The sequence below is a fragment of the Anabrus simplex genome, chromosome 1 (genome assembly GCF_040414725.1).
Source record: "Anabrus simplex isolate iqAnaSimp1 chromosome 1, ASM4041472v1, whole genome shotgun sequence".
In the NCBI taxonomy this organism is placed as follows: domain Eukaryota; kingdom Metazoa; phylum Arthropoda; class Insecta; order Orthoptera; family Tettigoniidae; genus Anabrus; species Anabrus simplex.
In genome coordinates this window covers 672,289,358-672,305,884 of record NC_090265.1, presented here as the reverse complement: position 1 = coordinate 672,305,884, position 16,527 = coordinate 672,289,358, and the positions used below count along the sequence as shown (strand labels likewise).

The following is a 16,527-nucleotide window of genomic DNA, read 5'->3' as shown; positions in this document are numbered from 1 at the left end:
AGGACAACAGTAGAGGTAGACCAAGGTATGAATATGACAAGCAGATTAGAGCAAATGGAGGATGTAGTAGTTACGTAGAAATGAAATTGTTAGCACAGGTTAGGGTGGCATGGAGGGCTGCATCAAACCAGTCTACGGACTGTTGACTCAAACAACAACAACAACAACAATGCATTCAGATAATCTTGATTGGTTTTCATCTCCATTTGTGTGTGATTTTTAGGAAAATCTATCGGTACTTCTATACCACGGCTAGTGGCATGATTTTTTTCGCATAAACGATAAACGCGACAAAAAATATTTTGTAGCGATTTTGAAACATCTTAACGAATCATATGATTCTGGTTAAGAAATTAGTGATTTTATTTTCGCGAATTAAAGCGACAAGGCCATTTTAAAGCGAAAGGTATTTATTTTGTAATAAGTGCGAAAATGCAGCGATATTCATGGAAAATAGCGATCGTGAAACTGTATTCCAGTATCATCTGTGTGAAGGGAAACAGAAGATTCTCATTTCGACGGAAGCATTCTATAAAATCCCTTAATCATATGGCCATATATGGTGAAAGCTTTGGCCATGTAGGGTGAAAGGGTAATTTGTTATGTAATCTTGATTAGGGCTATATTATAGTTTTAATCAAGATTGGATAAGGAATAATGAATTATTATCGATATTGCTTCTCTTTATTTATCTATCTTTCACATACATAATTCACAAATCTCACGAATTAAATTTTGTATGAATAACTTTAGGAAAGGATTAAAGCGATGGGATCAGCCCTATTTTTCTAAATAACGCAAAAAAGTGTTCCTTTTCACGAAATCGAAAATAAATTTACGCGAAAAAATCATGCCTCTAACCATGGCCGATCCGAAGACAACATAACACCACTGCTCTTCGAGAAACTAGAAGAGAAGTCTTCCATACCTTCGTAAATTTTTAAATCATTCTCAGCTTATTGCCACTCCAGCTCCCCATAGGACATTACCAAATGTTTCAGCTGAGAACGAATATCACTGGCTGGAACGTTGTAAGACGCCGGGGGCAACACTGGTAAACCAGAGAGTGCCACCACCCATAGCACGTATCATAGTTTCACAACGGTCCGTTCACCTTTTCTGTTAGGAGAATTGACACACACATACACAAGTGTAGTTATTTCAGGTAGAATAGTTCAACTTAGCTGCATACTTAAATATCAAACAAATCCGTGGTACATACAGCCCATTAAGGACTTTGGACTGCCAAGACGACTGCTGCCCAGCCGACAATCGTCGAGTTACACTGACCTTAATCCCTTAAAAGCAGGCATATGCAACTGGCTTATATCGGAAAACGTGGCCACCGCGCAGAACTAGGCATTTCCTTCTCGCTGTACATGTGACTCTTCGGCAACGTCATTGCCTTCCTCTCGGTAGTCACCGTCCCTCCCTCCAGTAGCGGCGATTAGGGGGGGGGGCGAGGGTAGGCAGCCCCCCGGCAGTCACACCCCCCTCCTTTTTTGAGAAAATATTACATTTTTATTCACATTTTAGCCGGCTGAAACTAGGAATTATTTTTTTAAACAATTTGTATAAGCCCTGTTGTCTTATCAGCTAATTGTTTCCCCTATTGTCTTGAATTATTAACAAAATTATTTGCGGAAATACGGCTAACCTATTTGTATAGCGCCACGGCAACCTAGCACGTGATGTGAGGAAAGGTAGCAGGGCTACATTTTTACCAAAGTCATGGACGATGAGGTATGATTCACCCGCTTGCCGCGCGCAATCGTCAGTCTGGCAAAATCTTTAGTGTATGTTAAGTTTCTTAGGTGTAGTTAAATACCGGTACTAAATAATTTTAATTGTATAATCACGCCGTACTTCTATTTAATTGCAATAAATGCGTACCATAGTTCCTTTGGTGAAAGTTTTATTGTGTAGTATTGAATCTTTTTTTTTATTATTACCGCACTTAAATTGGTAAACTGTCAACCTTTACCTCTCTGTCGAAAGGGGAAGAAGATAGCCCCTTGCATGCAAGGCTTGGCTCTAATTCCCGCTCTCCAAAAAGAGACTTGGCACCAGGGACTGTTGGCTGCTGGACAATGGGACGAACTTGTGGCCCAAAGCCCAGACGCTAGCAGACCCGAACCGACCCGACAGTGACAAGAAGGACTGATCCCCATAATAACAGAAAATGACAAGGAAATGGTTATGATTGCATGACACTTATTCCTAACTAACACAACCTCTGGTCTTTTTCCAGCCCACATCCTTGCATGTGCTATCAAAAGATGTCAGGTTTTACATGTAGGCTCTTTCTTCTTTCTGCCTATGTGGTTTTTCCCTAACCCTTCAATACCATACCACAACACCACCTAACCAATACAAACTCTTGCCGTGGTAGCGAGTCTAACTCGGAAACCGGCAGATACTCCTTGTATCACTTCCCACTCTCCCTGCTATCTCTTTTCTACTCAGAAACTAATAGCATGTCGGAGGCAATGTAGATTGTGTCGATTGCCACGCCGGGGGAGCGGGCTACGCCCCCCCCCCCCCCCGTAAAAAACAAAAAACAGCCATTCGTTGCCCCAGCCATTCGGGTTGGATTCACGGGCCTAGCACGCCGCCCGTGCCGGAGCCACAACCCTTCGGTTCCGTTTTTTCTTCGGAAGGGTGGTTACTCCCTGCAGCTCCGACCCAGTCACGGCTAGCACCCAGTTGAGCTAGCCCCAGTTAAGACCGAAGACAAGATGGCCGCCAAATCCGAGGGCTCACCAGCTCTCTCGGCCTCTCCCATCGTGTCAGCGACTCCGAGACCTCCCGTCGAGGCTGAGGACAAGATGGCCGCCAAGTCCGGGAGCTGATCAGCTCTCACGGCCACCCCAGCCTAGCCAGCAGCCCCGCGCTGGCCCGACAAGACTACCAACCAATAGCAGCCCACCGACCGACTCAAGCAGCCAATCAGCGATCACCCGGCCTGCCAGTCTTTGTTCACCCGTCGAGGGGCCCAGCCAGGTCTCTACGTTGTTCTCCAGCCCACTCCAGTCCCAGCAGCGTCGATTACCCAGGCTTGGGCTCTGAGCAGTAGCACAGCTGCACAGCAGAGAGCTATTGTCAGGGTAGCCCGGTGTCCTGTGTTCGTGGCTTGACAGTGGCGTTAACCACTTAAAAATACTACGCCTGTCACGACTCAGGCAACGGGTCGCCGTACTTAGTCGGTCCGCCAAGTGCGTTTGACTCATCCACTGATCCAAACGCAACCCCTCCAGCCCCTCCTAGGGCATTGCTCGTGGGTTCACGGCTACCGTGGACATGGAAGTCTGAGCTCGGACCAGATGTTACGCTTCTGCGTTCGGTCAATGTGTCCTTTACCGAACCGAGTGTCGTTGGCTCCGACGAAAGATATCCCCTCCCGGGACACCGTGCCCTCACACACTTGACCAAAACTACCCCCGCCCCCTTCAATCATCACTATGGCCACCGTGGTTTGGGGGATTCTACGCTCGGACCAGGTGACAAGCTTCTGCGTTCGGTCGATGCGTCGTTTACCGTCACTAGTCCCGGCGGAAGATATCCCCCTCCCGGGACACCGTGCCCTTACATCCCAGACCACAAATACCCCACCCTTCAATCAACACCGAAGTTTCAACCAAGACTTCACACCCAGAACAGGGCCAACTCGGTGGATCGAGTAGCCGAGACCCTGTACTCAAGTAAACCCCCACCAAGCTCCAAGTTCAGTCCCCAGCCCTCACTCCCGGCGAATCACCTTGCTAACTCCTTCCTTTAAACTAACATCTCAACCCTTCTTCTCCTTAATGCACTGGATCAGAAAGCAAATTGTAATGACAGTTAAGCAACATCGGGCGTGGTCACTCAATGGATGGGTGACCGCCCCCCGAACGTCTGCTTCGCCTTCTCCGCACCGCTATCTAATGCTCAAGCACTCACAGCGCACATGATTGTACGTGCGCCCGGTCACATTCTGGTCAATGAATGAGCACTGGTAATCACATATCCCAATTCACCAATAATGTTAATGGAATGGGATCACTATGAATGTCATGGCACTCCAGACCAGTAAGGTCGAGGGGCCAAAAGTTCTCGCATTGAGCCGACATGGAGATGGCATGGCATGGCCAGCGGTGAGTGAACCGAGCTTGACTGTGCTAGCGAGAACACATACGTGTCTCTCGCTCCGCTGTCCCTCTCCCCGCCAGGCGCTCTGTACTTTTTAAGTATTAGCCAGGCAGTTGTACTTATTAGTACACTTTCGAAAGAGCATTATTTTGTCTTCTTCTCAGTGCTCGCTTTTCTCTTTCAGGAGCTTCGTTTTTTTTTTTTTTTTTTTTCAGGAGGACCACGATGGAGAAACGAGAGAAGATATCCGTTCCAGTGAGACCGGCCGACTATGACTGCAGGAGTGCCATAGTGGAGCTACATGCGGCGTTCAACGCGCTGCCCGCCCCCGACTACAGACTCCCGGCGCTGTTGGTGTACAACCGGTGGGGGAAGAACCCCTACCGGGAGACGATCCGCATAATCGATCTCCTCACGGCGATCGCGGAGTTCATCGGGCAGCCGGCCACCGAGATCATCGGCGCGGTGACCCCTGGCTGGGTGGTGGTCATCCACCCCAGGGACGCAGACCGCTTCCAGGTCTACGAGGAGCTGGTGTCCATGAAGCACCAGGCTGTCCGACTACCAGGACTTAGGGAGCAGCCGGACGCCTCAGGCTACAAGGAGACAGCCACGCAGACAGAGCCGAGGACTGAGGACGACAGCGGCGCTCCTGAGCGCCGCGACGGCGCGATCCCAGTCGGATCGCTGTACTTTACAAAGTACACGCAGACCAACAAGGCCGCCAACCAGGAACGTCGACCACCTGCCAGGGCAAAGTGGACGCAGTCCCAGGGCCACCAGGAAGGGACTGTAACCCGGGCGAAAACCAGGAAAGCGCCCGTGACGGTGGACGGCAGCACAGCAGTGGAGAAGGACGCCCCATGGCGTTCTGAGGCTGCTGTCCAGGCCCAGCCTACCTGCATGTCCGTCGAGCTGCAGACTTCGACGTGCGCCCCCCAGGACAGGGAACGCAGTCGAGTGTTAGCAACGACCGACGCCGCCGCCAGCCAGGAGGAGGGAGAAGACGATGACGCAGTGGGGCCACCCGCTATTCCGAGTTAACCAGGCCGGGAGGAGGGCTACCAGGATGAGGCCTCTTCCCCTGCCGAGAAGAGACCTTCGGGAAGGAGACGCCGCCCCAGGACTAGGAGGAAGAAGAAGACGATGGCCCACCAGCCGCAACCCACGACAGCTCCCAGGACAGCAGTTGACCGAGAAGCCAATCAGGAGAAGACCTCAGCGGGTAGCGGCAATCAGGTGAGATTGAAACGTCCCCCTCAACAGCTCTTGCAGTGTTTCCGCTGTCTGAGGTGGGGCCATCGTCAGGTCAGCGGTGGGCTCCAAGTGAGGTGCAACCGTTGTGGTGGTGATCATCACTACACGGCCTGCGCTACACTTATGGAGGCGCCGGTGTGCGCCAACTGCGCAGAGGGCCACCCGGCCTCCCATCGCAGTTGCCCTGTATACCGGGCCATGGCGCGGGCAGAGAGGAAGGAGGCCCGGCGTCATGACCCACCGCCTTCCAGGATGCCCCCGCCTCGGCGGGCTTGGCCTCATTCTCCGGGATCGGAGACTGGGTACGAGGGACCCCAAGGAGGTGGCGCTGTGCGGCGGGCCCTAGTGGTACTCGACGCATGGCGCCGCAGCCGGCAAGGCCCGCGCTAGCCACAGCAGTGCCCAGAAGGACTGATCCCCTGAATAACTGGACTGGAATGGAATAGGCTTATGACTTGAACATGATACCTATTCCCAACTAACGCAATTACCTGGACCTCTCCAGAACCACATCCTTGCATGTGCTATCTACAAAATGTCAGGTTTTACATGTAGGCATCTTTCTATTTCTGTAGTTCATATTGACTGCAATATCTTAACCTAAAAGCAGCCTTTAAATGTGATTATTGAGCACGAATTTTAGTGTTCAATCAGCTGTTCCTTCACGTTCCGTGCAGCTTCATGCTGACCGTAACTACATACAGCTGACGCGGAGCATGCCATGTTGTCTCACGAAGTTCTCTCGTCCGCGCAGTTACAGTTCCGTGTGTCGTGTGCCGGCACCTTGTACTGAAACACTACACCTCAAGCTCCCTATGTTTCGGAACTTCCATAAAATTCTAATCATTTCTGACTCAAAATGTGCCCTTCAAACGCTACAAAATTCTCGTTGAAATCTGTCTACTCATCAGTATGTATTAGACATTTTCAATTTAATCAATACCGCCCAGAAAGCAGCTCAGGAAGTACTTCTACTGTGGATTAAAGGCCATGATGGTGTAACGATGAACGAGATAGTAGACCAGCTAGCGAAAGAAGCCACAACATGTGAACTCCGCCTTTACAAACAGCCACCATATTCTGATTTCCTACCCACAATCAAACAACAGGTCTACAGGGAATGGCCTCAGTACTGGAAAATGTCACAGCTTACAAGAGGAAAGCACTGTGCTAAAATTCAGCCCATTATACCAACGCAAATCTGGTCCAAGAAATTGAAACTAACTCGTAGGCACCTCATCTTTAATAAGAATGCGTCTGGGTCATGGATGCTATCCGAGTCATCTACACAGGATCAAAGTCTTAGACAGCCCTCACTGCCCAGAAGACCCTAGAGAAATAGCCGATTTGAACCACATCATACTGCCATGTAAGAAGCACTCCTAACAATAGAATCATCTGTACTCTTCTTGAGTGAAGTTAAATACCCAACTGCCAACTTCAATTGCCATCCTATTATCAAACCTAACTCCACAATTATGCGCTGTAATTTTCCAATATTTATCAGACTGTAGTATTAATGTAACAGTAATGACATTTTTCAACCAAGGATTTGTATGTACCATAAATTTATGCACCATAAATGCATCTCTCACTATGTAAAACCGAGCTCGATAGCTGCAGTCGCTTAAGTGCGGCCAGTATCCAGTAATCGGGAGATAGTGGGTTCGAGCCCCACTGTCGGCAGCCCTGAAGATGGTTTTCCGTGGTTTCCCATTTTCACACCAGGCAAATGCCGGGGCTGTACCTTAATTAAGGCCATGGCGCTTCCTTCCAATTTCCAAGTCTTTCCTATCCCATCGTCGCCGTAAGACATATCTGTGTCGGTGCGACGTAAAGCAAATAGCAAAAAAAAAGTCACTCTGTAAATGGTCTTCCGAGGCCTAACGTCATTATGTATGTTGGGTATTCAGCCCGAAGGCTGGTTGTATCCTCAACAGGTTCACCATTAGCTGTCATAGATGACCCAGGTGTCACTGAGGAGGCGTACTAGGGAAATGAGGAGTGAGATAGTTTCCCGTTGCTTTCCTCACTGAGCCAGAAGTTGCTATTGCACATGAGCCTGCCAAGCCCACTGAAATGCGTGCACCAACCGACTCTATGAGTGACATTTTCACACCATTCATAGCAGGGACTGGCTGCATAAGAAATTGCATTACTAGCGTCACTTATACCACAGCCACTTTCATATTGTCAAAGTCAAGTATGAGACTGAGACAGGCCAATGAAAGTAACAATTTTATTCTAGCCCGTACCAGAAGACATAGGGTACTGTAAACACTATATCTTGCCACCAAAGGCCCCTAACGTCATTAGTTTCTTTTTTTTTCTTTACGTCGCACCGACACAGATGGTGCAGGAAAGGTCTAGGAGTGGGAAGGAAGTGGCCGTGGCCTTAATTAAGGTACAGCCCCACCATTTTCCTGGTGTGAAAATGGGAAACCACGGAAAATCATCTTCAGAGATGCTGATGGTGGAGTTTGAACCCACTATCTCCCGGATGCGAGCTCACAGCTGCGCGCCCCTAACCGCACGACTAACTCGCCCGGTAACGCCCTTAGCAGTATTAAAAGTTTTTAAAATATTTCGGAACAACTATCCGCTAAGTTAGTGTCTTGGCGGATGCAAACGGTATGACAGTGCGGATAATTTTGCTCACAATTTCCAAATAATGAAGTTTATTTTTCACTCAGGTATACTCTTATGCCCGAGTGCACCAACCTCGGTAAAGAGAATACCGCGGTAAACTTCACAATTTTACCAGGGTAAAGTCGTATTTCTGTTGCACCAAGCTCGGTTTCGAGTTTACCGACATTTTACCGCGGTATAATGTTTACCGCGCGTGAGCGAGCGGTTAACGAAGAAAACCGCGGTAAAGTTTGTATTTGTGCTCTGTGGTTAAAGATTCCAAGATGGAGCTTAACAACTATAGGTTATATCTCCAGTATCTTAATCAGTTTGAAAGAAATGAGGGGAGAATTATAGAAGAGAGACGCGATTTATTTGAAGAATTAAGCGATGTTTCGTTCCAGAGAAGATTTAAATGGTGAACAATTGGAATGCCCGACTGAGAGAAACTGTCCTATATCGCCTAGAAATCGTCTTTTAATAGCGCTGCGGTTCTATGCAACTGGAACATTTCAAGGAGTGATCGGTGACGTCTGTGATGTTGACAGAACAACTGTATGCCGCATAATACACAAGGTTTCTGATCTACTTGCGTCGTTATCACCACAGTTCATTCAACTTTCACTTACGCAGCGAGAACAAAGAGAGGTTATGGAAGGGTTTCATACAATAGCTGGGTTCCTTGGTGTATTGAGTGCGCTGGACTGCACTCATGTGCGAATACAGTCTCCCGGAGGTGAAAATAGGGAGGTGTTTAGAAATAGGAAAGGTTATTTCTCGCTAAACGTGCAAACTGTGAGCGATTCGAACCTCACGATACGAGATATTGTAGCAAGATGGCCAGGGTCGACTCATGATAGCACAATATTTCACAATTCTCGGCTGAGAGCGCGTCTCGAGACGAGAGAAATAGATAATGGCTATATTTTGGGTGATGGAGGTTACCCATGTAAATCCTTCCTCCTTAAAACACCTGTTCAGAATCCCACCTCCCCAGCAGAACAACGACATAACAGAGCCCATATTGCCACAAGGAATGTTGTCGAGAGACAATATTGTGTGTGGAAAAGGAGGTCCCCTTCCATGTCTTTAGGACTTCGATGTAACATTCAAAACATGTCGAACATTATTTTCCATTTTAAGGAGTCGATAACTTGCTTGCGCTGTCACAAAATGTAAACACGAGCGACAAGTGACTGTCGAAACGATCACTGCCGGCTGGATAAACTAAAGACAACTGGCTATCGAAATGATCACTGCTTCCTGAATACTACTTCGAATTTCTTCCGAGGGGAATAATAGCGAGAAAATCAAGCGTCAAGAAACCGCGGTAACGAAACCGGGCGATAGTAATGGTGCACTGCTTTTACGACAATACCACGGTAAAAGTTTTACCACGGTTTCGTAAAGGCTGATAATTACCGAGCTTGGTGCACTCGGGCATTAGTATTGTTTGTGATTAGGCGACTCTTGACATTGGTTTGGGAGAATGATGATATATAAAGAGCCTTGAATCCATACAGCCGTAAATCTAACCTAAGCCTAACTGGCTCCTGCAAGCAATTAGTGGAATGAACAAAGATTCTGAAAGGGAACCGTTCAATACATCGGTAGTTCTCGCAAGAGGAAATCCCTCGTAAATCTATGGCTGTAGAGGGTCTGGTGCCAGGTATCAGGCCTATTGTTTTATGTTAACAAATCTAGCCGTTTCAGTACCTTCGGTGTAATATAGTTAAATAGTTGCAGTATCCGCGCATAACCATTCGCGGATGCGGATAATATTTTGTATATCCGTGCAGGACTCTAGCTATTGGTTGCAGATCTAAACGCTTAAGGCTTGACGTTCACTGAACCAACCATCGAAAAGGGGTAAACTAAGTCTAGTGGTAGCTCACGTCTTGATCCCAGCACACGCCACTGTTTCATAAGTATGAAATATTTATTCCACGAGTGTGATAGCTGATTGTGAGTGACATCGTCACTGGCCTCTTTTGTCAATACGGCCGCGGCTCGAATCCCAGCATTGCATGTGAATTTAAAAGAAATGAAAAACCACGTCCAACCGCGGACAAAGATAAACTTCTCTGCAGTACAGAGGTTTCTGTTCGTTTAACATGGACTTTTCATTCCTCCTTCCCCCCCCCCCCCAAAAAAACCGCACACACACACACACACACTTGCCTCGGCCTAGCGTACGTCGGGAATGAGGAACACGCTATTACCTTTGAGAGAGACCATACTTCTACTGTGTCCTCCTCTTCCTTTTCCATACATAGAAACTCACATTTAATTTTTGGAGAAGAACTCCTTGCAATAATAACATATTGCGAGCCTCCGTGGCTGTCAGACAGCAGCGCACCGGCCTCTCGTCGGTGGGTTCCGTGGTTCGAATCCGGCTCACTCCATGCGAGATTTGTGTTAGACAAAGCGGAAATGGGACAGGTTTTCCTCCATGTACTCCGGTTTTGCCTGTCATCTTTCATTCCAGCAACACTCTCCAATATCGTTTCATTTCATCTGCCAGTCTTAATCATTGCCCCAGAGGAGTGCGACAGGCTTCGGCAGCCAGCACAATTCCTATTCTCGCCACTAGGTAGGGGCTTCATTTATTCCATTCCTGACCCGGTCAAATGACTGGAAACAGACTGAGGATTTTCATTCATTTTCATTTCTGCGGTAATCACTGTCATTTGTCAATCAAAAGCAGGAGATTCATCATCATCATCATCATCATCATCATCATCTTCTTCTTCTTCTTCTTCTTCTTCTTCTTCTTACGCCCTCGTGGGGAAACGGGTGCGAATAGTGTCGCACATGTGGATTTGACCATGTTTTACGACCGGATGCCCTTCCCGACACCAACCCGATATGCATAGATTTATTCACTATTGCGTGTTTCTATGGTGGTTGGTCGTGTGGTGCGTGTCTAAAGAGGAAAATATTGGGGACAGATACAAACACCCAGTCCACAAGCCAGAAGAATTACGCAATTAAAATTTTCCACCCGGCCAGGAATCGAACCCGTGACCCTCTCACCACCGATCATTCACCCAAGATGTCAGACAAATACTATAAAAGTATACACATATAGAAAATATAAACAACAGTTCCACAATCCCATCGTGCCCATAAAATGGACATGATCAATATAAGTACTGTAGGATACGTATAACTCCTGAGAAAATAACTGTATTACAGTATGTTAAAGACATCTTCACATACATATTATGCCACGTGTTATATCCAGGGTAGATGGCATCATCACAACACTTCTATTCTCGGAAATATTCCGTTTTTCTTGACGTATTAATACGACGCAGAAAAATCTAAATACTGTATTATAGGCCCATTTGCCCTCGAGAAGTCTCTATGTTTCTGATTTTACGAATAAACGGCGTCTCGAATTCTAAAATCGCTACATCAACAGTCACGCAAAAACTATAAACATGATTTTATGTATATAACTTATAAACTGGAAAATCTAAGCATGTACTGTCTCGTCGTATTCTCTAACTCTAAAGGGCCCTTTACACGCTCAGACATTTACACAGATCTGTCTGTACAGACCGTGTTTGTGCAGACAAGTCGTTGCGTGTAAATGAATCGCCGACCGTAATTTTGGTCTGTACTGCGGTCTGTGTTCGGCCTGTGCAAAGTCTGGCGGAGTTTGAATTAACACAGACCACGCGCAGACAAGTCTGAGCGTGTAAAGCTTACGCAGACAACGCTGCAGACAGATAGCACAGTCCTTCGTCTGGGAGCGTGTATGTAGTGTTGTACTGTAGCGTAGTGTTTGCTCTCAATACAGGAACAGCTATGAGTGAGTTTACTCAAGATTCGCGTAATTGTACACGTACATTTATGATTGAATTCATAGAACTCTATAAATCATTGCCAAGTATTTGGAAGATCAAGAGCAAAGAATACAGTGTCCGCAATGAAGAAAACGCGGCATATGATGTATTAATTTCTAAACTAACATTTCCTTATCACAACTTATCCATCTATCACGATATTAAACATTAAAATTAAGCCTACTAACTAGTTACACTCAATCTTGAAATTGTATTTTAATTAATTCATTGATTCATTCATTCATTGATTCATTCATTCATTCATTCATTCATTTTGTCCTAGATGTTATAAACAGTGTTATATGATCTAGGACAACATGCAGGCCTATCTTAACACTTCGTGAGTTCAGTTAGTGCTTCATGTCACAATTCTGTACTTGATCCAGTTATACTACAAGCACAACACACATTGTGAAAGACTGCATGAATAGATAAATGAATGAATGACTGCACGATTGAATTGTATTCATGCATATTTGCATGACCCAATAAATACCGCTACTGTTCTCTCCCTGTCACGGATAACCACCAGATGAAAAGAGAGCCGTTATTATTGATGAATGAATGAATGAATGAATGAATGAATGCACTCAACTTACAGCTACGGAACTCCAGCAGCTGAGGAAGGAACACGCAATCTATTTTATCTAAGCAAAATAATGCCTTTGAATTCTCACCTTTAAATATTCCTCTCTTAGAACGTCATATATAGCACGGCATGTTTCCGGAATGACGTGGCTTAAAGATGAAAGAGACACTATAGCAGATAATTTAAGGTCCGCATAGCTTTTTCCCGTTGCCAGAAACCTCAATGTTACTACAAGTCTTTCTAAAGTGCTTATCGATTCTCTCATTACACTATCTTCTCTCCTTATATACGGTGTGACATACTGCAACAGCACTAAGAATTTCTCTTCGTCCATTCTCAAATAGTTAAACCAGTCATCTTTTTCCAATTTTAACTCCTTCAAAAGATCAAGTTGCGAAAGCGAAACGTGTTGTAGAAGCCAGTCTTTTGTCCACCTTCTACGTTGTGATTTCTTCCTCCTTTTAACTTCCGAAATAACAACACTAGACAGAAGTACCACTTTGTAAGTTAATTGACTTAATGTGGCCATGGTCAGGAAATACTACCTGCGCTGTGCGACTGTGCGAAAGCTGTACTAATGGTCGGAACGTGTAAACGCAGCGTGAACAGTGCAGACCAGATGTGCAGACAGTCGTTGCAAACGTGGTCTGTGCAGGCAAGTCTGAACGTGTAAAGGGCCCTTAAGAAATGTTTCAGATATCAGGATCAAAAGCATTAGGCCATGCGCACCGCCACAAGGCATGCTCGCATGCATGGCTCACGGCCAACTTGGAAGACCATGCGTGTCTTTAGTTACAGCCTGGCTTCAGGCGTGGGAGAGGCCGTGCGGTGTTAAAAAGAGTGTTAATTTCAATTAAAAATGAAGTATGAATAACTAAGGTTGAAAAACACATCATCTTGCTTCGTCTACAAATTCGTTCGTCCCTAATTATTGCCCTAAAGGTTCTGTACTCCGAGTATATGAGCATATTCTTATACAACACAAACATTGATTTCAATAGAACTGTACAGGTTTCAACAGCATCCAACGGAATTTTAGTGCATCTAATAGGATCAAATAGACAAATTCCATGAAGATTCATACTTGTGAATCGAAGATCAATTTCTCTTCAGTTTTCATATTCACTGTCTACCTTAAAAGCAATATTTTCACGCGATTAGTTTATCTAATAGTAACAGTAACACGCAAACAATATAAATAATTTGAACTTGATTTATTAAAGGTGTTTTCTTCTCTGAATTAAACATTGTCATTATGGGCAATTTACAAAAATGAGCAAATTCCGAGAATATACTGTTCAAATGAAAGGTTCAACATAAAATCTCTGTAAAATCATATTGGTGAAGATGTAAGTACAACAAAACTAAGATAACTTGCCCCAAACCACACGGAAGGAATGTAGGCTACGCCTACTACTTCACGTATTAGAACTTCTCCATTTTAAATCAGTGCTCTTGTTTTTTTTTAATATATTCTAATTCCTTAATACTAAGTATCAGTACAATGCATGGGAGTTGAGTCGAGATCCAAATTCACGAGATAACGTCAAAAAAATCAGTACCATTTAAGCTTTCGTGGCATTGGATAAACAGGGGATTATTACATAATATATCGGAGCACGGTGGACCCAAGGGATCAATTTGCCGATAAAGAAATCGGTGTGCATGTTTACATTGTATCCACATGATGCCGCTTTCTGGCAGCGAAGTGTGACACGCCCCCTTTCCCGCCGCATTGCAGTCGAGCACGAATAGGGAGCACAAGATAAAAGGAAATAAATATAATACCTTGTTCATGCCATTCCCCATGGTGCTGGGTTCGGCGTAGCCGACGACGTCGAGATGCCATTCACGATATCACTCACATTCGCGAAAGCTGCACCGCACCGGCTAGCGAGCTACCGTCAACTGTCCATCCATGCACAGCCCCCCCGAGAACACCGCGCGACCACCAGCTGGTAATGGCCCGGCCGGGCAACTGCCTTCGGTAACACTCGGACTAGATCGGTTCACACCCGAGCGAATCAAGTAGATGGCACCACCGTGTCTGGCGTGACAAGGGATTCTCGCTCCTGCCTCACAAATAATCGATAGCGGGGATTCCTCGGTTGTAGCGAAATAAGCTTTCAGAATTAATAAAGATTTATATTAAGATGTCATGGGATGAGAACTTTCTTGATGTTTGTCGTTTCGAGAATCCATTTTAGTATCTTAAAGTGAACCGAACCGAACGAGTTGTCTTCAACTACCTTGACCTGCTCAATAAAATGTGCAGGATCATTGCCTGCTTTCCTGCCGACAAGGGAGCAATGTGGATTGAATAATAATAATAATAATAATAATAATAATAATAATAATAATAATGTTATTTGTTTTACGTCCCACTAACTACTCTTTTAAGGTTTTCGGAGAAGCTGAGGTGCCGGAATTTAGTCCCGCAGGAGTTCTTTTACGTGCCAGTAAATCTATCGACACGAGGCTGACGTATTTGAGCACCTTCAAATACCACTGGACTGAACCAGGATCGAACCTGCCAAGTTGGGGCCAGAAGGCCAGCGCCTTAACCGTCTGAGCCACTCACCCCGGCAATGTGGATTGGAAAGAGGGGAAATTGTACAGTTCGGGTAAAATGAGTCACCTTAATGACTGACAAAAAATGTTACATATTGACTGCACCCCTAGTCTAGCTGTTATTATAGTTCCGAGATCGATTTCGAATTCGCTAGAACTTTTCCTACGGCATGGATGGAATTGCTCAGACTGAACCTGGTGAATACTTTTAGGAAAGTAATGTTTTCTTCGCGAAAACTGATTTAACAATAGTGAGCTTTGTCATATTCACGATGTAAAACAATGTAGTTCCTAGAAAAACAGATGCCAGTTTTGGTACTCCTACTATTATCTTTAACGGGTCATTTTTTCCATTAAGCGCGTCCGGCTCCATGGCTAAATGGTTAGCGTGCTGGCCTTTGGTCATAGGGGACACAGGTTCGATTCCCGGCAGGGTCGGGAATTTTAACGATTATTGGTTAATTTCGCTGGCACAGAGGCTGGGTGTATGTGTCGTCTTCATCATCAATTCATCCTCGTTACGACACGCAGGTTGCCTACGAGCGTCAAATTGAAAGACCTGTATCTGGCGAGCCGAACTTGTCCTCGGACACTCCCGGCACTAGCCATACGCCATTTCATTTCATTTTCCATTGAGCGAATTGGGGATCCCTCCCATTTTTTCTCTCTGCTTCGTGTTAAATAGAGGATGGTTGCCTAGTTGTACTTCCTCTTAAAACAGTAATCACCACCACCACCACCATTCCTAAGAATATATTGGACTGATAGTCACACACGACCGCCTGTTGCCATTTCTTCATGGATGCAGTATTTTTGTATCCGTCTCTTGGCACAGGCCAGTGCAAAGTGTAGCTTCCACCAAAGTCCTAGTCTCATTCATGGCTGTGACAATATGGAAGCTGCTGGGGTATGGGTGGTGCTGAGTAGTGACATTTGGAGCACAACTAGTGTCGAGTGTTATGAAAGGTGTTGCTCATAGGACCAGTCGTGCTGCAGTAGCACATTCTGGCCCAGTGAAGAAAGCAATGGCAAACTACCTCGCTCCTCATCTTGCCTAGTACGCCTCATTTGGGCTCTGCCATTGGTTTTTGCGGTTTCCCTATAACTGCATAGCCTTTGGTGGTGCTATCTGAGGATCCAACCAGCCTCTGGGCTGTTGACCTAACAGAGGGTCACACACGAGAACGTTCTCAAACGAGCAAATGAGACAAGCACTTTGGTTGAAACCTTGAACAAAAGAAGAAACACCTTCGTTTACCACTTGCTTATTCAATGACTGGTTCATCACCCTGTTTGAAGGGAAAATAGAAGGTAGAAGGATCTAATGAAGACTAGAGTGCAATTTATAGACAACATTAAAGGCACCCCTATTGCCACTTGAAGCTGCTGGCCAAAGAACGGAAACGCTTCGGAGACATGCACCAACCTTAGGGTTGAGGAGAAGGGTGGGGTCGAATTGGACCGATGGTTGTAGGAATTTGGAGATCAACCAATTAGTTG

At 45.8% G+C, this 16,527-nt stretch overlaps 1 protein-coding gene across 1 annotated transcript in view; it reads right to left on the bottom strand.

Annotated features, from left to right (window-relative positions):
- The window catches only part of LOC136886022 (dual specificity protein phosphatase 22-like), a 735,408-nt gene extending 721,038 nt beyond the window's left edge, over positions 1–14,370 (bottom strand). Inside the window, exon 1 of the mRNA XM_068229942.1 lies at positions 14,245–14,370. Within this exon, the coding sequence (XP_068086043.1) occupies positions 14,245–14,265 (21 nt within the window). The 5' untranslated portion in view covers positions 14,266–14,370. The remainder of the gene's footprint in view (positions 1–14,244) is intronic.
- Between the last annotated feature and the right edge of the window lie 2,157 nt (positions 14,371–16,527).